The 24,880-nt window shown below is 39.3% G+C and overlaps 1 protein-coding gene across 11 annotated transcripts in view; it reads right to left on the bottom strand.

Moving 5' to 3' along the window:
* LOC140187428 (nuclear receptor coactivator 3-like) overlaps nt 1–24,880 on the bottom strand; it is a 227,932-nt gene that overhangs the window by 55,105 nt on the left and 147,947 nt on the right. For 10 of the 11 annotated variants that reach the window (XM_072242752.1, XM_072242823.1, XM_072242775.1 and 7 more), the window contains one exon: nt 6,970–7,077. In XM_072242752.1, the coding sequence (XP_072098853.1) occupies nt 6,970–7,058 (89 nt within the window). In that variant the 5' untranslated portion in view covers nt 7,059–7,077. Of the gene's footprint in view, nt 1–6,969; nt 7,078–7,825; nt 7,845–24,880 lie in introns of those variants that run through there. The other variant, XM_072242815.1, reaches the window with a different exon arrangement.

The following is a 24,880-nucleotide window of genomic DNA, read 5'->3' as shown; positions in this document are numbered from 1 at the left end:
TACACTTTCCCTGTGACTGTGTGGGTTTCATCCAGGTGCCCCTGTTTCCTCCCACGTTCCAAAGACGTATGTGCTAATAGATTAAATGGTCACATGGGTGTTATTGGGCAGCACAGACTACTGGGCCAGAAGGGTCTGATTCTGTGCTGTATCTTTAAAAAGATTTCTAAAAATTTCTGAACCTCAGTTGCTTCTTAAGCACAGACCAGTACAGTCAAATGAAATTGAAATACAATTATGCAATGTAAACATGCATATTTAAAATAACATAATTTACAATTCTAGGTAATACAGCCAAGTTTTCTAATATTTAGAAAGAATTTATGGTGACCAAAAAAACTTGTGGCACTATTGCAGATCTTCCTACAGGTGGCAGCACATTACTAACCTGAGCTAGTTACAGAATGATGCATTTAAAACTCACAGAGGAAGGATCTAGTTTAAAACTCAATCATGTTTGATGAAGTCTCAAAAAGCATATTGTTTGTGCCAAGACATCTGTTGAGCAGATTACTATGGGTTTGGGCAAGATCTGCCAAATACATTCATAAATAAGATGCTTTAATGGAATCTCAAGCCTGTGTTATATATGTAAAATTAATGGTATCTAAAATTATCAATATTCTGGGAATGGTGAAATTCAGGGTTTCAAACCCTACATACAGTTCAGTACCTTTCGGGAGCTAATTTAAAGAGGCATTGCTTACTCTAGTGGAGTTTCCCCAAATAAATCAACTAGCAATTGGCTATCAAAATGAATGCAACCTCATTACTTTCAGAACATATCCAGCTGCCTACTAAGAACATCATAAAGCTCTCAATGAGGATGTAAACAAAGTAAGAATCTGTAATGAATGCAGTAAAAATCACAAGTGCTTCAATATTCACGTTAAAAATAGAAGTGTTTACTGCATAGTGTTTAAATACTCGAATTTTACAAACATTTCTATTGATAGGTGCAAAAGAAAATCCACCCAAATTTTCTTTATTACAATGACTATGCTTAAAGAAAACTTATTTGGCTATACAGGTCTTGGAGACATTTTGAAAGGAACATGAAAAGTGTATGCAAGCTTTTATCCCATATACAATTTTCTCATAACAAATAAAGTTTTTTTGTTGCACAAAGTCTGCAAAATTGAAATATTTTAATTTAACTTACTAGGCAATAAACGTCCAATTTCATTTTTTTAAGTAATTGCCAAACTCACTTCCAAACCCATGTGAACTAAGCATTAGTAGCCTGGGGTTTCCAATAGATTGCAATGGATTTTGTTTTCAGTACAACTTGCATGACATTCATCAAACCAGTAAAATAGATCATGGAAATTCAAGTGGAAATTACGCCAAAGGCAAATTGAGTTTCCGTAATTTGTCGCACTAAAAGCTGACTCCACCCACAAATCTGGTTAACCATAAAGATTGAATTAATTTGTATTGAGTGCTGCAGCTAACTGAGCACATTTGCAGGCCTTCAAGATAGCTCTTAAAATGAAGCATCTTTTGGTAAATGAAGCTCAATAGGTATGTTAAATGCTTTAAAAATTTTGAAGATACTGGCTGGTGCATCTTGACATGTAAATGGTTCTGGATACCATTCTTTAAAAAGTAATTATCTTTTGATATGCGCCGACAGTTATGCAAGCAGGGTTAAATATATTGCCATCTGTATTATGAGGATTACATTGAAATGGTATTCTTAAATACAGTCAAATACTGATATTCAAAACAAAAATAGAAGATGCCAGAAGCACTCAGCAGGTCACAGAATATCCATGCACAGGATAGTCAACATATCAAGTTAATGATCCCCATCAGAATAAAAAAGTGACAAAGACACAAGTTTGCAGTTCAAATTGCATAAAATGGGAGGGACGGAGAGACCAAAATGTCAGAGTAGCAATCACTTCAAATGGCAGCAGATAAAGAAATAAAGGAACAGAGTTAACACAAAATAATCTGCGGATGCTGGGGTCAAAGCAACATTCACAACAAGCTGGAGGAACTCAGCAGGTCGGGCAGCATCCGTGGAAAAGATCGGTCGACATTTTGGGCCGGAACCCTTCGTCAGGACCTTCTGCCTTCTGCCTGACCTGCTGAGTTCCTCCAGCTTGTTGTGAAGGAATAGAGTTAAACTGAAATATCCACCATCCTCCATGGAGGTAAAAGGTGAGTGCCTGAAATGGTTAAAATCATTATCGAGTTCCATTATCTGTGCCCATATAGAAAATGAAATTCACAGTTCAAAGTAAATTTATTATCAAATTATGTATGTCATCATATACTACTCTGACATCCATTTTCTTGCAGGCATTTGCAGTAGACGCAAAGAAATACAATAGAATGAAAAACCACACACGAAGATGGACAAGCTATGTGTGAAGGATGACGAACTGCACAAATACAAACAACCCAAATAAATAAATAACATTGATGACTAGTTCTAGAGTCCTTGAAAGTGAGTCCGTAAGTTCTGGTATCAGTTCAGTTTCGTGATGAGTGAAGTTATATTCACAATGGCTCAGGTGACTAATGGTTGAAGGGTAATAGCTGTTCTTGAACTAGGTGGTGTGGGTCCTGAGGCTCCTGTACCTCTTTCCTAATAGTGGCAGCAAGAAGAGAACATGGGCTGGATGGTGGGGGCCCTAGATGATGGATGCTGCTTTCCTATGATGGGGCTCAATGCTGGGGAGGGCTTTTCCTGTGATGGACTGGGTTGTATCCACTACTTTTTGTAGTGCTGTTCCAAGTGTGGGAGATCAATGACAAAATAGGAGTTAAGATTAAAATTTAACTTGACAGGCAACTGGAAGGTTTGAATCATCATTGCCTAGAAACTCTAAATTGTTCAAAGTGGTCACACTTGGTTATTCCAGAGAAAACTGAATGTAATACACCAAATTGTAAATGCAACTGAGTTGCTGCATTACCTGTAGAGATTGTGGGAAGGGTGAAGGGAAGGTGCTGTATCACCTATGGTTACATGCAAAAGTGCTTAGAACAAGGAAGCAGCTGATGGAGGCGGGGGAGAAAGCCAGCAAGTCACAGAGAAAACAATCCTTCAGAACACTGAGAAATGAGGGAAAGGGAAGGCAAGTCTGGTGCTGAAATTTCATAGAAGGTGACAGATATCACAGATAATGATGCACTGAATGTTGACACAGGTGGACTGCAAGAAAAACAGACAGAACCCTTCCTTCCATAGCTAGGAGGGGAAGGAAGTGAACACAGAAGTGCAGAAAAACAAGGAGGCATGAAAAACTGCTACACACAAAATGCTGGAGGAACTCCGCAGGCCAGGCATCATCTACAAAAACCATACAGTCAACGTTTTGGGCCGAAACCTTCAGCAGGGCTGGAGTTTGGCCCGAAACATCGACTGTACTCTTTTCCTAGATGCTGCCTGGACTGCTGAGTTCCTCCAGGATATTGTTTGTGTTGCTCAGATTTCCAGCAACTTTAGATTTTCTCTTTTTATGAAGAAGAGCTAATTCCTTTAAGTACTCCTTCCAATTTATTGTTGACACTGGGTGCTCATGAAGTGATCTCCTCTGCATAGGAGAAATCAAATGCAGATTACGTGACTGCTCTGCAGAACACTTTTGTTTAGTTTTTGAGCTTCCATTATCCATCTCTTTATTCTCTATCTCATTCCCACTGTCTTTAGTCTCCTATGTTGTTACAATGATACTCAACATGAACTTAAGGAATAAGCACCTCATCTATCCACTGGGGCAAACTGCAAGTCTGTAAACCTGATAAGTGAATTCAACATTTTCAGAAAACTAGCTCCATCTCTTTATAGATGCCCCTGGATACTTCAGTTTCAGATTGTACCTATACTACTTTTCCTCTCAGAATTCAAAAAAAATAGTTCCTCAACTTTGCAATGCACCCTTCAAATTTCAAAATAAATTTTATTATAGAGTACATATGTCACCACATACAACCCTGAGATTCATTTTTCTGCAGGCAAACTCAGCAAATCTATAGAATAGTAACTCCTACAGGATCAATGAAAGATCAACCAGAAGACAACAAACTGTGCAAACGCTAATATAAACAAATAGCAATAAATAACAAAAACATGAAATAACAAGGTACAGAGTCCTTAAAGTGAGGTCATCTCAATAGATAGGCCAGTGAGTGTAGTTACACCCTTTTGTTCAAAAACCTGATATTGAGGCTTTTCTGTAATTGTTCTTGAACCTGGTGACGTGAGTCCTGAGGCTCTTGTACCTTCTCCCTGATGGCAGCCACAAGAAAAGAGCATTGCCTGGGTGGTGAGGATCTCTGACGATGGATGCTGCTTTCTTATGACAGTGTTTCATTCAGATGTGCTCAGATGTCCCCATGATGTAGGAAAAATTTTGACAAAATTCTGTAGATGTATAGTGGAAAGTGTATTGACTTGCTGCACCACAGCCTGGTACGGAAACACCAATGCCTTTGAATGGAAAATCCTACAAAACATAGTGCATTGAATCAAGGCATTGCGGTCCTTTCTTTGCAATTACGTTTACATACTGGGTCCAGGACAGGTCCTCTGAAAAAGTAACACTCGGGAATTTAAAGCTGCTAACCCTCTCCACCTCAAATTCTCCAATGAGGACTGGTTCATGGACCTCGTTTCCCTCTCCTGAGGTCCACAATCAGTTCCCTGGTCGTGCTGATATTGAGTGAGAGGTTATTGTTATGACACCACTCAGCCAGATTTTCAATCTCCCTTCTGTATGCTGATTCATCGCCACCTTTGACACAGCCCACGACAGTGGTGTCATCGGTCAACTTGAATATGGTGTTGGAGCTGTGCTTAGCTACACAGTCAGAGGTGTAGAGCAAGTAGAGCCAGGGGCTAAGCACACAGCCCTGTGGTACACCTGTGCTAATGGAGATTGTGGTGGAGATGTTATTGCCAATCCCAATCATGAACATAGATGACATTCTCCCTGTTCTCTTGACCCCTCTGCTTTTCTGCTAGTTTTCTCGTTGACCTGCTTCTCCCTCCACATATGCAACCCAATCTCCTAAGTGCTTCAGCAGTTTTCTGTTTGATTGTACTCAATATATCCAAGATATTTTTTATAATGAAATATTGAATGGAGTCTGAGCAAAAAACAAGTTAACACTGCAATACTACTTACAGGTTTGTGCACAATTTCTACCACATTGCAAAGTATTCTCGAAGAGAAATATGGAAGAGTATATTGTTCAAGCAGGCCAAACAATACAAATTCACCCAGTTAGATCAGTCATGGATGGCATTCAGTATCATTTCAAATTTGTGAAAACATAATTACATTCTTGCTGACAATTATCACCTGCAATTTTACTGGTGCTAATTAAAACATAATTTAATCTTGATCATAATTATTAAACAATTTCTTAAGCCTTAGTTTAAATTCAGACCTACTAGCTTTGTGGTGAAAAATGACATAATTGCTATGTTGTACTACTGAGCTAAAATTTACACATTTTCATAAAACTTAAGATCCAAGGTAATCTAATAGCCACCATCCTACAGTGGGAAAATAAGATAAAAATAATCCTTTTCAAAACTGATCAATGCAAAACAACTGTGAAACACTCAACATGAAAACAATCAATCAGAGAACACCTCTAAATGGGACACATCTTTTTCAATTTCAGGTCCTACTGGGTCTGAGGTGCAGTGAAGTTCTTACTGTGTTGTACCATGGGCTACACCAGTGGTCCCCAACCTCTGGGCTGCGAAGAATGCAGCGGTGCAGCAGTAGCCGGAACGCACCCAGCACATCTGAGCTGGGCCGACATTTACATGCCGAGCGGAATCTAATTAATTAGCTTGTTTATTTTGGCTTTTTTCTTAAAGATGTGCTGGGTGCGTTCTGACTTCCACTTGTGACGAAAGTACACATAGACTAAGATGTTAACTGTCCTGTGCTGGCACCAGTGGGATCAGCAGTTGGTCTGCCACCTGTCTTCAGGAGAAAGAGAGATAAGGAAAACAATGGAGCAGCATTTGGAGATGTTAATGAAGGGACGGGAGAGTTTAACGGAAGGAGACACGGTCTGAGAGCTGTCAAGATCGGCTCCTCTTCGAACCCTGAACTGTTTGAAGTGATGGACAGGCGATACCCCAGCAGGGGGATAAAAAGGGACAGGTTCGTTAAGGCAACACACACACGACACCACGAGGTAACGAGACCCTGGAAGCGGTGCGCCTCCCACAAGTCGGTGGGAGTTTTGAAGGGCTGATCGCGGGACCAAGCCATAGACGCACAGGGTGGAAAGGTACGATCAGCGGGAACCTGGTGTGTGTCCGCCCTTGCCTGGGTGCCAGGTTCACTGCAGAGGAGCGATCGTATCTGAAAACGGAGGGGTCACAGTCGGTGACCTCATTAGACATTACAAAGGGCTCGCCCGAAAGCTGACTGCAAAGAATATCGAAGGTCTGTGTGGAAGCCGTTTGAATATTCATTCGCCTTTGCTCTCTCTCTCCTCCACCCCCCCTCCGTCCATCGCCACCGCAGTGATTACTGTGAACTGAACTGAACTCAATTGAACTGAACTTTGCGTCACTTTGAAACTGGTCATTTATCCCTAGACGGTGATAGAGCTTGATTGATCCTGTTATCCTAATTCTGTGTACATGTGTGTTTATCATTGCTGAACTGTTGCATTTATATCCTTACTATTAGAGTACTGTGTTGCTTATTTCTTTAATAAAACTTTCCTAGTTCCAGTAATCCAGACTCCAACTGAGTGATCCATTTCTGCTGGTTTGGCAACCCAGTTACGGGGTACGTAACACACTGCACTGCTGCATTCTTTGTGGCTCGGAGGTTGGGGACCACTGGGCTACACCACATATTTTCTGTTGGTGTCTTCAAAGAGAGAAACTAAAAATTCAAAGTTCTCATTACACTCATTACATCCCTGTCACTGCCTTTCAACAAAATTAATTTCTAACTTTAGCTCTTCACATACCTTGAACCCTGAGCATCAAAAGAGGAAAGTTTCCGTTTCCTTGAATCAGAATTCACGGGATCCAAAGTGTTTTCTCCAGGTCCACTCATTTTAAACACATATCAGCAACTGTGAAACAGAATTAAATTAGTAAAGACTTATATCAGCTATTATTTCCTCTTCAAAACAGGTCAATGATTTGAAGAATCTTTCTAAATTAACAACTTTTAAAATAAACATTCACACCTTACTATGACAATTCAAATAAACAGCAAGATGGTGTTGGTATCTTGTCTTCCAGCATGATTGATATTAATCAAAAATTAATACCATAGAATCATAACCACAAGGAGTTTCAACTGAAATGTTTGCAGAAAGTTAGCACGTCAATTTCCATTTGTCCTACACATGAATCGCATTTCCTTTCAATTTTAAAATAGTTCATTGACATTAGAAATTACTTACTTTGTTCCAATTGTTAACTCATTTGCATAAACTAATCTGACATGGCATGTGAAATGCCCATGAGTAATCAACTTCATGCTAGAACTAATGATACTTTTCTATGAAGCGTCTCTCTGTGCCTGTGCGTGCGTGTGCATGTTTCTCTATGTGTCTGTGTGTGGTATACATACTTAAGTTAACTACACAGAATTTCTCGGTACCTTTAAATGTCTGAATTCATGGTTAGAGGCTCTTCATAGCATGAGACTACAGTGGAAAGTTCCCTCTCTCCATTTATTCAAGAGTTAATTCTATTCCTAGCAGCTACTTTATATTTGACATTGCTGTAATGTCAGAATAACTTCACATCAATAGCAAGTGCTCATGCATTATTAGAAAATACTAAATAAGAAACCACTGAAGGTAAACAAACCTGTTAAACTGTCATTTTTGTTGTTCCAAGGTTGCCAAAAGTCAGAATTAATAGTGTTTGTGAACCACCCATTTACCCAGTGGCTGAAGCATTCTGCAACAATGCAAAAATGCAGCACAGAACACCATCTGCAAAGGTTTAGGTACTGTTCCTTCAGAAGCCATCACAGCTTATCACCTGCTTCTCATTTACAGACTTTCAAAGGAATAAATGCACACATGGTGCTTAAATAGAAATGCTGGGAGTTGAATTTGGCATTAAGACGATTTTGTTTTAGAAGTCTCAAGATCTACTTTCATTTCCAGCAACCACCAAGGTCAGCTGAACAAGTCAATGTCAACTCACTACAAACTACACCAGCACCACATTGAAGAACCATTTCATTTTCTCTCCATTCAAATTGTTCTTTTAATAGACATTAATGCATTAACCAGATTTTAAAAACTCAACTTAAGGTTAATTTCAGTTCACACCCCCACGTCCACCCCCCAATTTGCTGGAAACTGTTACTTTCCTTCATTTTACTGGGAGGGAACCCAATGATGGTTAAGTAGAACTTCCTGTAAACAAGGGGCGGAAGTTGAAGATTTTCCCCCTATCAGACTGACAGATACATTTAACCAACTGAAACCAAAAGTCAGATTCCATACCCAGCTAACTTAAAATCAATTAACTAGCATTTTTTGACTAATGTCTAAATTTTACTGTTTCATTCATATATAAAAAAATTCTTAGAAAAAAATTGCTAATACAGCAAAGGAAAATGATAAATGAGCAATCTTAGGTTTGACTGTGTATGTGATACTATATATAATATTAAAAGATTTAATCCAACTAGACATACATCTTTACATTAAAACTGTTAAGTAATAGAGACTACTTTGCAGAGTAGGTTGGAGGTGTACTTGTGTAGCAATAGTTTAAAAAGTAACTCGAGTGTTTATCCAATAAAAGCTTAATAAGTAACAGCATGGAGTTAAGAGGAAAGTTCTTGTACAATGAACCTCCTTCATTTCTTTGAGAATGGTAACATTACATAGACAATACAGCTTATTTTAGCTTTAAAGAAAAATGAAGTCCTACATCAAAGATTATGTGGAATTCAAACACAAAAACATCTGATCAATAGAAAAAGGAATTGGAGAGGTACCTATTTTTAGGCCAGGAGAGAGGTGGTGATGTGGAATACTACAAAGGTCAATGCTTGGACTTTTGATATTTCTTATTTACATAAGTGTCCTGGATGAAGTAATGAATGTAAATGCATTAACTTTGCAAACAGTACAGATGCAAAGTGTGCAATAAGAACTGCAAAAATCGTATGTTTTACAGCGGACTTTGAATCTGCTTTGCAGCCAATTAAATGTCAATTTGAATTTTATATAAGTAGTTTTTAAGTATTAGACCGTGGAACAAAAATATGGTCTCTAGTCTATCTGACTGGAGGCCAATGACAAGTGGTGTACTGCAGGGATCAGTGCTGGGTACGTTATTGTTTATCATCTATATTAACAATTTAGATGCTAATGAGATAACCGGATCAGTAAATTTGCAGACGACACCAAGACTGGGGGCATAGCAGACAGTGAGAAAAGCTATCAAAGCTTGCAGTGTGATCTTGACCTGCTGGGGAAAATGGGCTGAAAAATGGCAAATGTGAACATAGATGAGATGTTGCACTTTGAGAGGACAAGCCATGGTATCACACATCAAACGGCAGGACACTGAAATGTACCTTAGAAAAAGGGCCCCAAAAATACAGATCCATAAGTTTCACGGAAAACAGCACATCATTCCTTAAAAGTACTATCACAGATAGATTGGGTTGTAAAGAGTTTTCTGCACACAAGCCTTTATAAATCAGGGCATTTAGTGCAGGTGTTGGAATGTTATGTTGAAATTGCACAAGATGTTGGTGAGGTTAAATTTCTAGTATTACGTTCAGTTCCGGTCCCCAGTCTTAGTGTCATCGGCAAACTTGCTGATCTAATTTATCATATTATCATTTAAATTGTCAGTATTAATGATAACCAGTAATGATCCCTGTAGCACACCTCTCGTAGTAGGCCTTCAGTCTGACAGATGAGAGACTATGTCACTTGGAACCTGCAGTTTGAAACTGAGTGAGGAAGGTTATCCTTAATTTGTATTGGTTGGTAACATAAATGACACATTTTACTCTATTCTGATGTACACAAGACCATAAGATTTAGGAGCAAAATTAGGCCATTTGGCTCATCGAGTCTGCTGCCCAATTTCATCATAGCTGATCCAATTTTCCTCTCAGCCCCAATCTCCTGCCTTCTTCCCAAATCCCCTCACATCCTGACCAATCAAGAATCTATCAACCTCTGCCTTAAATATACGTAAAGACTTGGCCTCCACAACTACCTATGGCAAAAAATTCCACAGATTCACTACTCCCAGGCTAAAAAATTTCCTACTCATCTCCATTCTAAAAGGACACACCTCTATTTTGAGGCTGTGTGCTCTGGTCTTAGACTCTCCCACCATAGGAAACATCCTCTTCACATCCACTCTATCAAGGCCTTTCTCGATTTGATAGATTTCAATTAGGTCATCCCTCATTCTTCTGAATTCCAGCAAATACAGACCCACAGCCATCAAACACTCTTCACATGACAAGCCATTCATTTCTGGAATCACTTTTATGAACCTCCTTTGAACCCTCTCCGGTTTCAGCACCTCCTTTCTAAGAAAAGGGGCCCAAAACTGCTGACACTACTCCAAGTGAGGCCTTAACAATGCTTTATCAAGCCTTAACATTACATCCTTGCTTTTATAGTCTAGTCCTCTTGAAATGAATGCTGCTAATATTGCATTTGCCTTCTTCACCAAACTCCACCTGCAAATTAACCTTTAGGGAATCCTGCACAAGGACTCCCAAATCCCTTTGCACCTCAGTTTTTTGTATTTTCTCTCCATTTAGAAAATAATCAGCCCTTTCATTTCTTGTACCAAAGTGCATGACCATACACTTCCTGACACTGTATTTCATCTGCCACTTCTTTGTCCATTCTCCTAATCTGTCCAAGTCCTTCTGTAACCTCTCTACTTCCTCAAAACCACCTACGCCTCCATGTATTTTCATATAGTCTGCAAACTTTGCAACAAGGCCATCAATTCCATCATCCAAATCAGTGCTATATAATGTAAAAAGAATCGATCCCAGCACTGACCACTGTGGACCACCACAAGTCACCGGCAGCCAAAAGGCTCCCTTTCTTCCCACTCTTTGCCTCTTGCCAATCAGCTACTGCTCTATCCATGCTTGAATCTTCCCTGTAATACCAAGGCTCGTAGCTAGTTAAACAGCATCATGAGTGGCACCTTGTCAAAGACCTTCTGAAAATCCAAGTACAAATCAACAGATTCTTTTTTGTCTGTCCTGCTTGTTATTACTTCAAGGAATTCCAGCAGATTTGTCAGGCAAAATTTTCCCTTGAGGAAACCACGCTGACTACAGCCTATTTTATCATGTTCTTCCAAATAGCCTGAGATCTCATAATTGACTCCAACATCTTTCCAACCACTGAAGTCAGACTAACTGGTCTATAGTTTCTCTTCTCCCTCCTTGGAGTGACACTTGCAATTTTCCAGTCTTCTAGAGTCATTCCAGAATCTAGTGATTCTTGAAAGATCATTAATAATGCCCCCACAATCTCTTCAGTCACCTATTCCAGAACCTATCTGGTCCAGGTGACTTAACTACCTTTAGATCTTTCAGTTTCCCAAGAACCTTCTCTCTGGTTATGGTTACTTCACACGTCATGACCCCTGATACCTGAAATTTTTACCATACTGCTAGTGTCTTCCACAGTGAAGACTGATGCAAAATACTTATTCAGTTCATCCGCCATTTCCTTGTCCCCTATTACTACCTTTCCAGCATCATTTTCCAGCAGTCTGATATCCACTCTCACCTCTCTTTTACACTTTATGTACCTAAAGAAACTTTTGGTAACCTCTTTAATATTATTTGCTATCTTACTTTCGTATTCCATCTTTATCTTCCCACTTTCAAATCTCTTACTAGCTCTTCTTTCAGTTAGTCCTGATGAAGGGTCTCAGCCCGAAACGTCAACTGTACCTCTTCCTAGAGATGCTGCCTGGCCTGCTGCATTCACCAGCAACTTTTATGTGTGTTGCTTTACCTTCTTAATTACCTTTTTTTAAAAAAGTTTTCTTCTGTTGATTTTTAAAAGCTTCCCAATCCTCTAGCTTATCACTAAGTTTCATTCTATTACATGCCCTCTCTTTGGCTTTGACTTCTCGTTAGCCACAGTTGTGTCATCTTTCATTGAGAATGCTTCTTCCTCTTTGGGATGTGTATATCTTGTGTTTTCCAAGTTGCTTCCAGAAATTCCAGCCATTGCTGCTCTGCCATCATCCCTGGCAATATTCTTTTCCAGTGAATTCTGGCCAACTCCTCCCTCAAGCCTCTGTGATTCCCTTTACTCCACTGTATTACTGATAAATCTGACTTCAGCTTCTCCTCCTCAAATCTCAGGGTGAATTTGATCATATTATGATCACTTGCCCCTAAGGGTTCTTTTACCTCAAGGTCTCTAATCAATTCTGGTTCATTGCACAACACCCAATCCAAAATAGCTGATCCTCTAGTGGACTCAACCACAGGCTGCTCTAAAAATAAATGAATCTGAATCTGAACTTACCTGTAGGAGAAATATCAACAAGCTTGAAAGAGTGCAGAGAAAAATTACAAAGCTTTTGCTGGGTCTTGAAGATATGAGTTATAGAGAAAGGTTGAATAGATTAGGACTTTATTTGCTAGAGAGCAGGTGAATGAGCGGCGATCTTATAGAGGTATACAAAACTGTGAGGGATATTGATACAATGAATGCATACAGGCTTTTTCCCCTCAAGTTGGGTCAGATGAGAACTAGAGGTCATAAACTTAGGGTAAAAGGTGAGGGGAAATGACTTCACACAGAAGATGGTGCGAGTATAGAAGCTGCCACCAGTGGATGTGGGTTCAATTGTAACATTTAGCAGAAGTTTGAGTAAGTTCCTAGATGGGAAGAGTTTAGAGGAATGTGGTCCAGGTGTAGGAAGAAAGGACTATGTAGAAGAAAAGGTTAGCATGGGCCAGCTAGTCTGCTTCTGTGCTGTAGTACTTTATGACTCCGTGAAATAATATTGAGGAAAGTTCCCATCATTTGTCCATGGTTATGTTGAAAAGCAATGAAATAAGAATGCCTGAACATACTTCAAGAGCAATAGAATAAATGAACACGGAAAAAATACTAAAACTTTGTGCATGGTTTATTCAGATTCATCTTTCTGTAACTGCACACTTCAATAGAGGCCTACATCCATTCAAAAGGATGAGAAGAGCAGCAAGAATGATCAAAGAATGAACTTACAAGGAAATATTATCCAAATCTAAGCTGAACCATTTAAAAGTTAAGAGGTAATGTTATGGAAATTAACATATTTAAAATAATCCAGAACACAATGAGACAGTCAAGTTTTAGAAATGAGCACACATTCAAATCAGTGAAATATTCATATGAAACAAATCCTGAAAATTAGACAAGAAGTGACAAATGTCTCACATCGTCTACCAACTGTGAAGGGAATTGGTGGTGTTTAAAAGGTAGTTGTAATGTGCTGATAAGCTGGATAGGTTAACTGAATTTGCACATCCTTGACTTATTATTTTTAAATGTATATTGTTATTATTTGTCACATGTACATTGAAAAGACCATAAGCCATAGGAGCAGAATTGGGCCATTCCATCATGGCTGATTTATTACCCTGCTCAACCCCATTCTCCTGCCTTCTCCCCATGACCTTTGTCACCCTGACTAATCAAGAACCTATCAACCCCTGCTTTAAATATATCCAATGGCTTTCCCTCCACAGTCTGTGACAATAAATTCCACAGATTCACCACCCACTAACTAAAGAAATTCCTCCTCATCTCTGTTCTAAAGGTATGTCCTTTTATTCTGAGGTATGCCCTCTGGTCCTAGACTATCCATTATAGAAACACCCTCTCCACATTCACTCAATCTAGACCTTTTAATATTTGATAGGTTTCAGTAAGATCCCTCCCTCATTCTTCTATTCACCTGCAAGTACAGGACCAGAGCCATCAAAACACTCCTCAAACATGCATTAAGTAATTTCAGCAAGGATTGGGCTTGGCAGCCCCAAGTCTCTCTATGCTTCTGGTACAAATATACCATGCCTGCAACATATTAACCCTATTTGTACGTCATTGAAATGTGCAAGGAAACTGGAGCACCCAGAGGAAACCCATATGCTCATGGAGAGAAAGTACAAACCCCTTACAGACAGTGTCACCAAGTGAACCCCAATCTTACAGCAGACACAGTAATAGCATTACACTAACCGCTACCTGGTAATGTTTTAAAATTGTACTGAGCATATAATTTTCATATCCGTACCATAGATAGGTCAAGGTCACCTCCCTCTCTACCATATTTTCAGAGATGGATATCAGAAACCATTCATCAAGACTTGTATAAAACCATAAGAATTTCAATCAGAAAAACTTGCATTATGTTGAGTTCCTCCAGCATTTTGTGTGTGTTACTTTGTATTATGTTAGTACATGATATGGCAAGCTTCTATACATATGCAGAAAATAAAATATTCCACAAGTGGCCAGAAAAATTATGAATTATCGTGGATCGCTCTGGAGATCTCTACCATTACAGAAGCCAGTTCTCAAGCAACTTGATTGACACCAAGCTATACCAAAACATGGTTAAAAGCACTAGGAACTGCAAAGCCTATTAGACTAGAAAACATTTCAGTTGTAGTAATATCTATATGCCAAAACAAGCTGAGTCTTCAGTTTAGCTGTCTGAGTACAATGATAACACTGGTATAAATTAGGCAGGAATGTCCGGATCAAAAAAAAGGACAAATCCAAAACTGGCAAATTAGCACCTAGTGCTTCTATTCTCAATTATCAATGGTACATGGAAGATCTTACCAACCATACTATCAAGTACTACTGATCTCAACAATAATTTGCTCTCTTCCATTTCACCAGGTCTACATATCTCCATGCATCACAGCCTTGGAATTCCAGAGATTATGCGAGTTATTTCCATTGATATCAAGACAGCATTTGACCTACTATGACATCAAGGTACCTGGGTAAAACTAAAGAGTATGGGCATTAGGGGAAAGACACTCCAGTGGTCGGAGTCACACCTTACAAAAAAACTAAGATAATTGTGATTTTTGGAAATCAGCTATCCCAGTCTTAGGATACCAGTTCAGAAGCTCTTAGCGGTAAGCAATGGCCTAGGTCCAACCATCTTCAACTGCTTCATCAAAAATTTTCCCTCAATCACAAATTTCAGAAGCTGGGGATGTTTGCTGCTGATGAGCGATATTCAATCCGATTAGTAACCCATATCACCATGCTGAGAGGCATGCTAATAGCAAAGAGTTTGCCCTACAGAAGTCGTATAAAATGCCCATGTGCAACAGAAGGCATTTGAACCACCTAACCCTGACATTTAATAACATTACCTTTGCCAAGTCCATCTACAATTAACATACTGGCAATCACTGTTGGCCTGAAACTCAACTGGACTAGCCAATTCAGAACAACAGGAATTATAGTATTGTGAGGCCACCTCATAACACACTTGCCTTCTTTTAACCATTTAGAATGAACAAGTGAGGAATATTGTTAAGATAATGAAGGACCAATGAAGTTCAACAACATCTAGGACTATCCAACCTGTTTGATTAGCAGTCTACCTAACACATTAGTTGTTCGTTCTCTCTATCAGTGACACAGTTAGTTCTCTCTATCAATGACACACAGTGGCTACAGGATTACTAAAACACCTCCCAGGTTTGTAACTATTACCAGGAAGAAGGGGCATGGAAGCACCTCCATCATTTGATTCCACTCCAAATCGCACATTATCACAATTTAGATCAAGGTTGATAGGCCAAACCTCAAACAGTAATTTATTTGTTTTCCCCATAATTTTGTCTGACCAACTTTGTATCAAAAATGTCCATACATGGCTTCCTGATCTTTACAATATTAAGTTTCCCAGTCTCAAAAAAGCTTAAAATTCAGCTGTACATCGATGCTGGCTATGAATTCTCACTTAAATGCTTTCTTGAATACTGACAAAGACTCTCTTGTCATGCACAGTTCAAAATCTTTCCCTTGTTAATTCCTAACCTGTAACATCTATCACATTTGACAACTCCCAGTTTAACCTGAATTCACCAATCAAATTTTAAGCAATAAATAATTGGTTTAAAAGAAAGTGGTTCCCACACTCTGGGGCCTAAAATAATACAAATGCAATTAGATACATAGTCTCCTATAATAAATCTCAATCTATAATGAATGATTGTCAAGTATTGATAAGCTATATACTAAGAAACTCACTACAATAGTTAATGTTTGAAGCTTTATTGTGCAATACTGAAGTTCAATAAGGAAATAGTTAGCATAGTAGTTATAAAAATGCAAATTACATGCAGCTATTGCTTGTATTCAGTAATCAGAGTTGCTATTTACAATCACGGTCTTCTCACACTAGGAAATACAGTATTTACTTTCCACACTCAGTTCACTTAATTTTTCTGTTGATCAAGCTCCCTACTCTATTTAGGCTGTCATGAGCTCAACTCCCTAGTGAATCAGGCATCATAATTTTTACTGATGTACTGAATCACTGTGCAACGCAACACTAGGATGTGTGTTTTCTGTTCAGAATTCTCCACGTGGCAAGTTCCTATGTCCATCTGTCAATGAGATAAGTTTGGACAACTCCAACGAGGAAGAAAGTGGACAGCAAGTGTCCATGAGTTTCTGCTAATTCACTTTCAATTGGGCAGTTCAAATTAGAACACGCCTTAGGCTTCAGTAATGGGGGCCACAGCAACATAATACTTTATAACAAATTAAAGATGATTTACACTTAACTTAAATTACCTAAATTAATTTGGACAGTCTACATTAATATTTCTTTTCTAAAGTCACGTATCTCAACAAGCAGAGCACACAAACTCAGCTCAGAATTAAGTATTTCAATATTTTTCCATACTGCTCTCTAGCATTTGCTACAAAAGTCAGTGATGTACCAACCACAGAAGCAGCAGATTTAGTTTGTGGACTGATGGAGATGTGCATTCTTTAGAAAGTTTTCCCAAGTCTAATATCACCTGAAAGCCTGGATATCAGATTTTCAATGTCTAGAACTAACTTAAAACAAGTCTTGACAATAAGGAACAACTTTTTTTAAAAAAAACTGAATATTAATGATTAATGAGAAAACTTCAATCTCTGACCCAATGTTTGGATCTAATTCAAGTTTACAGCTAGAACACCATCCTGGCCCTCAATCCTTAATGCAATTCCCAACTGGAAAAACTCTGCATAAGATTTGTATGTTATTTTGTTATAAAGGTACCTAATGAGCTTTTAAAAAGTGCACTGTAGATTTAACTTCTTAATTCAAAAGTGAAATTAACATAAAAATACAAAATTTTTAACATACGCTCTTTAGATTAGAAACATTAACTATAAATGCAGCAGATGTGAGCTAGCAGCACAGGTGTAAAAGAACAGTGTGGCTCAATAAAAAAACACACTGTTGTACATGAAAACTATTATCTATTATCTTAAAATGTTGCATCAATCAGACTCAATTAATCAGACAGGTCAAAAACCTGTCAAAAGCATTAGGTGCAGATAGCAAGTTGTCAGTATACTTAGGTAGAAACATAGAAACATATAGAAAATAGGTGGAGTAGGCTATTCAGCCCTTCCAGCCTGCACCACCATTCAGTATGATCATGGCTGATCATCCAACTCAGAACCCTGTACCTGCCTTCTCTCTATACCCCCTGATCCCTTTAGCCACAAGGGCCATATCTAACTCTCTCTTAAATATAGAAAATGAACTGGCCTCAACTGTTTCCTGTGGCAGAGAATGCCACAGATTCACCACTCTCTGTGTGAAGAAGTTTTTCCTCATCTCGGTCCTAAAAGGCTTCCCCTTTATCCTTAAACTGTGACCCCTCGTTCTGGACTTCCCCAACATCGGGAACAATCTTCCTGCATCTAGCCTGTCCAACCTCTTTAGAATTTTATACGTTTCAATAAGATCCCCCCCCTCAGTCTGCTAAATTCCAGTGAGTATAAGCCTAGTCGATCAAGTCTTTCATCATATGAAAGTCCTGCCATCCCAGGAATCAATCTGGTGAACCTTCTTTGTATTCCCTTTATGGCAAGAATGTCATTCCTCAGATTAGGGGACCAAAACTGCACACAATACTCCAGGTGCAGTCTCACCAAGGCCTTGTACAACTGCAGTAGCACCTCCCTGCTCCTGTACTCAAATCCTCTTGCTATGAATGCCAGCATACCATTTACCTTTTTCACCGCCTGTTGTACCTGCATGCCCACTTTCAATGACTGGTGTATAATGACACCCAGGTCTCATTGCACCTCCCCTTTTCCTAATCGGCCACCATTCGGATAATAATCTGTTTTCCTGTTTTTGCCACCAAAGTGGATAACCTCACATTTATCCACATTAAATTGCATCTGCCATGAATTTGCCCACTCACCTAACCTATCCAAGTCACCCTGCATCCTCTTAGTATCCTCCTCACAGCTAACACTGCTACCCAGCTTCGTGTCATCCGCAAACTTGGAGATGCTGCATTTAATTCTCTCATTTAAGTCATTAATATATATTGTAAACAACTGGGGTCCCAGCACTGAGCCTTGCGGTACCCCACTAGTTACTGCCTGCCATTCTGAAAAGGTCCCGTTTATTCCCACTCTTTGCTTCCTGTCTGCCAACCAATTCTCTATCCACATCAATGTCATACCCCCAATACCGTGTGCTTTAAGTTTGCACGCTAATCTCCTGTGTGGGACCTTGTCAAAAGCCTTCTGAAAATCCAAATAGACCACATCCACTGGTTCTCCCCATCTACTCTACTAGTTACATCCTCAAAAAATTCTATGAGATTCGTCAGACATGATTTTCCTTTCACAAATCTATGCTGACTTTGTCCGATGATTTCACTGCTTTCCAAATGTGCCCTTATCACATCTTTGATAACTGACTCTAGCATTTTCCCCAGCATCGATGTCAGGCTAACCGGTCTATAATTCCCCGGTTTCTCTCTCCTTCCCTTTTTAAAAAGTGGGGTTACATTAACCACCCTCCAATCCTCAGGGACTAGTCCAGAATCTCAAGAGTTTTGAAAAATTATCATTAATGCATCCACTATTTCTTGGGCTACTTCCTTAAGCACTCTGGGACTCAGACCATCTGGCCCTGGGGATTTATCTGCCTTTAATCCCTTCAATTTACCTAACACCACTTCCCTACTAACATGTATTTCCCTCAGTTCCTCCATCTCACTAGACCCTCGGTCCCCTATTTCTGGGAGATTATTTATGTCCTCCTTAGTGAAGACAGAACCAAAGTAGTTATTCAATTGGTCTGCCATGTCCTTGTTCCCCATGATCAATTCACCTGTTTCTGACTGTAAGGGACATACATTTGTCTTAACCAATCGTTTTCTTTTCACATTATCTATAAAAGCTTTTACAGTCAGTTTTTATGTTCCCTGCCAGTTTTCTCTCAATCTTTTTTCCCTTTCCTAATTAAGCCCTTTGTCCTCCTCTAATGGACTCTGAATTTCTCCCAGTCCTCACCTGTGCTACTTTTTCTGGCTAATTTGTATGCTTCTTCTTCAGAATTGATACTATCCCTAATTTCCCTTGTCAGCCACGGGTGCACTACCTTCCCTGCTTTATTCTTTTGCCAAACTGGGATGAACAACTGTTGTAGTTCATCCATGTGATCTTTAAATGCTTGCGATTGCATATCCACCGTCAACCCTTTAAGTATCATTTGCCAGTCTATCTTAGGTAAGTGTCATTATACGGATAAATAAGAGAGCTCCGGTTCAAGTATATATTTAACACTTGCTCTGCCATGTAAACAGAAATGCCAAATTCCCACACTGTATGTGCTTATACCCCTCATACTCACAAATGAAGAAACTAAATTCTCAAAGACTCACAACGAAAGTAACTGAAACGAACAAAATAATGAGATTGAATTGCAGACCAATAAGGATAAGTTGTCTGAAAGAGGCAGAGAGGGCAAGTGCAACAGAGTTAACAGAGTTAGAACAATTTTTGGACTTGTGGACTTGTACAACTCTGCTCTGTTCCTGCAGCTATTGCTGCCAAGGGGACAGCATAGAAATGAGGAAGGATTAATCAAACACATTTCTTAGAACAAACATGTAATGATGAGCCAAAAATCATTGTCAGTAGGAAATTTAGATTGTATTAAAAACATGAACATAATAAATAAACAAAGGATAATCCATCATGCTTTAAGAAAATTCTGATCACATTTGTTAGGACTATTTCCAAAACCTTAGAGATCTAGATACAGAATTCTGGTAAAATGGGGATAAAGTAGAAAACAGTAGCAGTATCAAGAAAAAAACAACAAATTAAAAATAGGGAAGAAAAGATGTGTTCAAGTAAAAGGGATGGTGGGTGGGGATATATTGAAAGGGAGGAGGAAATACAATTAGTGGCAACTTTATTAGGTACACCAGTTCTTTAATGCAAATATCTAATCAGCCAATCACATGCCCAACTCAATGCATAAAAGTATACAGACATGGTCAAGAGGTTCAGTTGTTTGTTCAAACTAAACACCAGAATGGGGAGGAAATGGGACCTGAGTGATTTTGACTATGGAATGATTGCTGGTGCCTGACGGGGTTGTTTGAGCATCTCAGAAATTGCTGATCTGGGATTTGTTCACACAACAGTATCTAGAGTTTACAGAGAACGGTGAGGAAAAACAAAGAAAAAAAAACATCCAGTGAGCAGCAGTTCTGTGGGTAAAAATGCCTTGCTAATGAGAACAGAGAAGGATGTCCAGATTGCTTCAAGCTGACAGAAAGGGAACAGTAATTCAAATAGCCACATGTTACAACAGTGACGTACAGAAGAGCATCTCTGAAGGCACAACACTTTGGGCCTTGAAGTCCATGGTCTACAGCAGCAGACAACTATGAACATATATACAGTGGCCTTTTATTAGGTACAGGAGGCACCCAAAAAAGTGGCCACTGAATGTATGTTAGGGGAAAAGGAACTAAATGCACAATCAGCCAGAACATGGGCAAACAAAAAGAGGTGAATAGTTTAGTAAGTACTAAGACTGATGCAGAAAGTATGATTCATGAACCAGAATGTTCAAAAAATGGCAATAGGGATATGGGTGAGAAATTGGTTTGTGAGCAATAGAAGGATAATATAGGAAATTAGCCTATATGATGGCAAAAAAATCTGCACAGGTAGCTGGATGAATGAGTTCAGGGAGAAACGTGGTCAATCTTAGAGAGTTAGTGGTAAGAAAGTGACTCAGGAGTTCATGAGATGTATCTACTTAGGGCAAAGGAAAGAAACTAGGGCGACTTAATGAAGTCACTGCAGACATATTTCGAGGAACAAAGACGCAAAGTGTTATGGTATGGGGAATCAACAATATTAGTGATCCAAATCTGATTCAAAAGTCAGGCTGTCCATTATTTTTAGTAATCTTGCACATGACTACTTCTCTAATCACTTTAACTGTAAGTACTTTCAATTTGCTACATGTTGCATAGAACTTCCTTTTACACGCTAAGCTTCAGCTAAAAGTGTAAACACATACCCAACTAAACAAGCTTATCCTTTATAGATTTCATGCAAAATTCACTCTCAAGATTGTTGACCAACATCATCTTCTGGTTTACAGAAAATGAAGGGAAAGGGAACAGGTATTATCTTTCTGCTGATGAAATGAGTGACTGCTGTGTAGGATTTCAACGGCAGAATTTACAGCACATTAAACAGTTTCAAAACATTCCACTGATGAAATTTCAGGGCTTCTGTGTTATACTGTTTCATTTTCCTCAGGGAATGGAATAAATGAATCATTTTCTCCAATTCTCAAAAAAAAAATCTATAAAGACCTTCTTTAGATTTGGAAAAATACACCATTCCTCCAAGGATAGAAATAAAAAGTTTTACTGCAATTATTGCTTTATTTCATACTACATATGGAAACTAACTGCAACCACAGTCTGCGATTCAACCTCTTAAGCCACTGGAAATTCACTTTTTACTACTCCCTTGTTGAAAAGGCTGGTTCTCAATAACATTTTTCAAACCAGCAAATACAAAATGTTTGTAGGCTTTGGACATCATTGAATACTTCATCCATAGTAAGGATAATTGTGTCACCAAGGAGCAGCATAAACAGCAGCTGTAGTCAACAATATGCTCTGTAGACTGAGAGCAATGTTAATACTGGGTTTCAGGAGGAGATCATTCCACAGCTTAATGCACAAGTAGAGGAGAAGTGGATGGCCAAAAGCTCCCTGAGATGACGTTGCTCAACAAGCAACATTCTCTGTTAAGTACTAGTGAAGATGATCATTCCTCTGGTAAGTGTAACCAGAGCCAGGTCCACAACAGAAGACTCAGTTGCACAGAGGATGGGTGGCAGAAGAAAGGAAGAGGCAAGAGAATGAGGAGAGGACATCAGCCAGTGAAACTGACAACCATTTCTACTACCACAGATATAACTCCAGGATGGCACATTGCCTCCTTGGCCTTTTGGGATCAAGGATGTCACTGAGCAGCTGCAGGCAAATATGAGAGGGAAGGGTAAAGAGAGGTTGTAAACAATATTATGAATAGAGGGGCATAAGGTCCTGCAGGCTAAGGATCTAGGAAAAGGGATTAAAAAGTGGGAACTCAGTAGGTAGCAACTTCCAAATTACTAGTGTCATGTGCTAGTCAATGCAATATAAAAAAAAATAGAGGAGTTGAGTGCGTAGTTAAAGCAATGGTGCAGGATGGCAATGAATTCCTGAGAAAATGGGACTATTGCACAGGGAAGCTAGACCTTGATAAATCAAAGGAATGTACCTGATGAGGAATGGAATCAATAACCAAGCAGGGGGCTTTGCTGGTGTTCTGCTGGAAAATTTAAGCCAATTTGCCAAGGGGATAAAAGCAGATTCAAAAGGACAAAAAAAAATCTCATCTAGGATAGGGGATAAGGGTTTACATGAAGGGATATAGGAAGGCAAAGAGAAAAGTGAAAGCAATAATTCAAGCAACATTAATAACCACAGAGCAACGAGAAAGGACAGAGCATACAAGCATAACAATGTAGCAGCAAATAGAATGAGAAGAAAATTACTAACATAAAATGATTGTTTCTTTATCTGAATGTGTACATTTGTAACATGATACGATGAGCCGATAGCCGAAATGGAAATAAATAGCCAATACAGTGAAGTGGTTGCAAGATTGGGAACTGAAATATTGAAGGGTATTTGTCATCTTGGAAGGATAGTCAAAAAAAGAAGTGAAGTAGGTCTGGTCATAAATGACAAGATCACAGCAGTACATAAGAATGATATTGGTTTACTAGACAACGGGATGACCCACTGGGGCACCCTTTGAGAGAAGGGTAGTGCAGTCTGATGTGATCAGAATGAACATAAAATTTTCCTGAATGCTACTGGTATCGCTTTGCTTTGGAAACTGAAGTAGAAAACCTCAGTATATTAAAGAAGAACGACGCGTAGCAAAGCAAATATAGTTCCGCATTTAACGAAGGACACTTTTGATGGCATCATTTCTGGTTTATCTGCCACCCTTGTGCCTCTCGTTGTCATTCTGGAGACATGCAGTCCTTTCATCCCCCGTCTCTTCATCTCTTCTGCTGTTTGTTCTTTGTCTCTGATCCTGGAGACGTGAATTTCTCAGCTCCTTTGTCTCTTCCTCTCTCCTCCTTCTGTGCCCGTTTTTGTCATCCTGGAGATGTGCAGCCCTTTCATCCCATCTCTTCAGCTCTTCTGCTGTTTGTTGTTTGTCTCTGATCCTGGAGACGTGCATGCCTCTCCTTCTCTATCTTTTTTTGTCCTGACTCTTTGATCCTGGAGTCGTGTGGCCCTGGCCTCATCCCATTCTTGTTCTCTCCCTCTCCTTGCCGCTTCCCGACAACATTTGGTGTCATCTCTTGACCATAATGTCCCCCTTCCTTTTTCACGCGGCATAAATAAGCTGACCTTTTTTTTTTACCCTAATGCTGGATAGAAGATACGAAGCACTAACACCAAGGGATGCTGATTAATCTTGATGATGTTGTTGGTGCCCTCCTAAATGGACGTGATAGTGGTTTTATGGGTGTCTTGAAGTTCGTCGTTACAATAAGATTTAATTATCTCTTATTGATGGGTGGCAGTTTGATCTGTCCCAATCCTGCACATGCTGATGGTGATCAGCAGAATGTGACCCCTCGAAATAGAGCTGCCCTGCCCTTTTGCTCCGGTAGGTGTTGCTGATGAGGCTGGCCGTGCGCATGCTTCGGGCTGTCGCGTCCCAATTTCCATGATGGCCGATCCAGCTTCAGGTGAAAGCAAGCCTGTTGATTTTTGGCAAATAAGCAATTTTATACGAATATATAACCTTGAACTTTGCCTGCATTCTGTAAGTTAGCGCATTTTAATTCGATTGAGCCAAAAAAAGAGCCGCTGTAATGCACCGTTTGCGCTAATTGGAGGTGACAAACAGAGCATGGGAGTTTTAATAGTATATAGATAAATTCAAGATGTAGTCAGTTTGGCTGGAACTAAAAGATAGTAAGCATAACTAGCCACTGCCTAGAATTCTATACCACTTATAATACCTATACCGTGGGAAAGAATAAATCAAAATATTATTGGAATTTGCGAAAAAGATGCTGCAATAAGCATGGGAAATGTTCAACTTAAATGATCGAGCAAATCAAATTAGCATGGGAAGCCTTGAGGGTGTGCATAGGGTGTACTCAGGTAACACAGAACAACCAAGGATGAAGCAGACCGTTTTAGGTCTTGTATAATGAGGCAGTATTAATCAATGAACTCATAGTAAAGGAAATCTACAGAGAAACTGA

The sequence above is a fragment of the Mobula birostris genome, chromosome 2, assembly GCF_030028105.1.
Source record: "Mobula birostris isolate sMobBir1 chromosome 2, sMobBir1.hap1, whole genome shotgun sequence".
Classification (NCBI taxonomy): Eukaryota; Metazoa; Chordata; class Chondrichthyes; order Myliobatiformes; family Myliobatidae; genus Mobula; species Mobula birostris.
The sequence above is the reverse complement of the archived record's forward strand: the minus strand, read 5'-3'. Positions and strand labels throughout refer to the sequence as shown.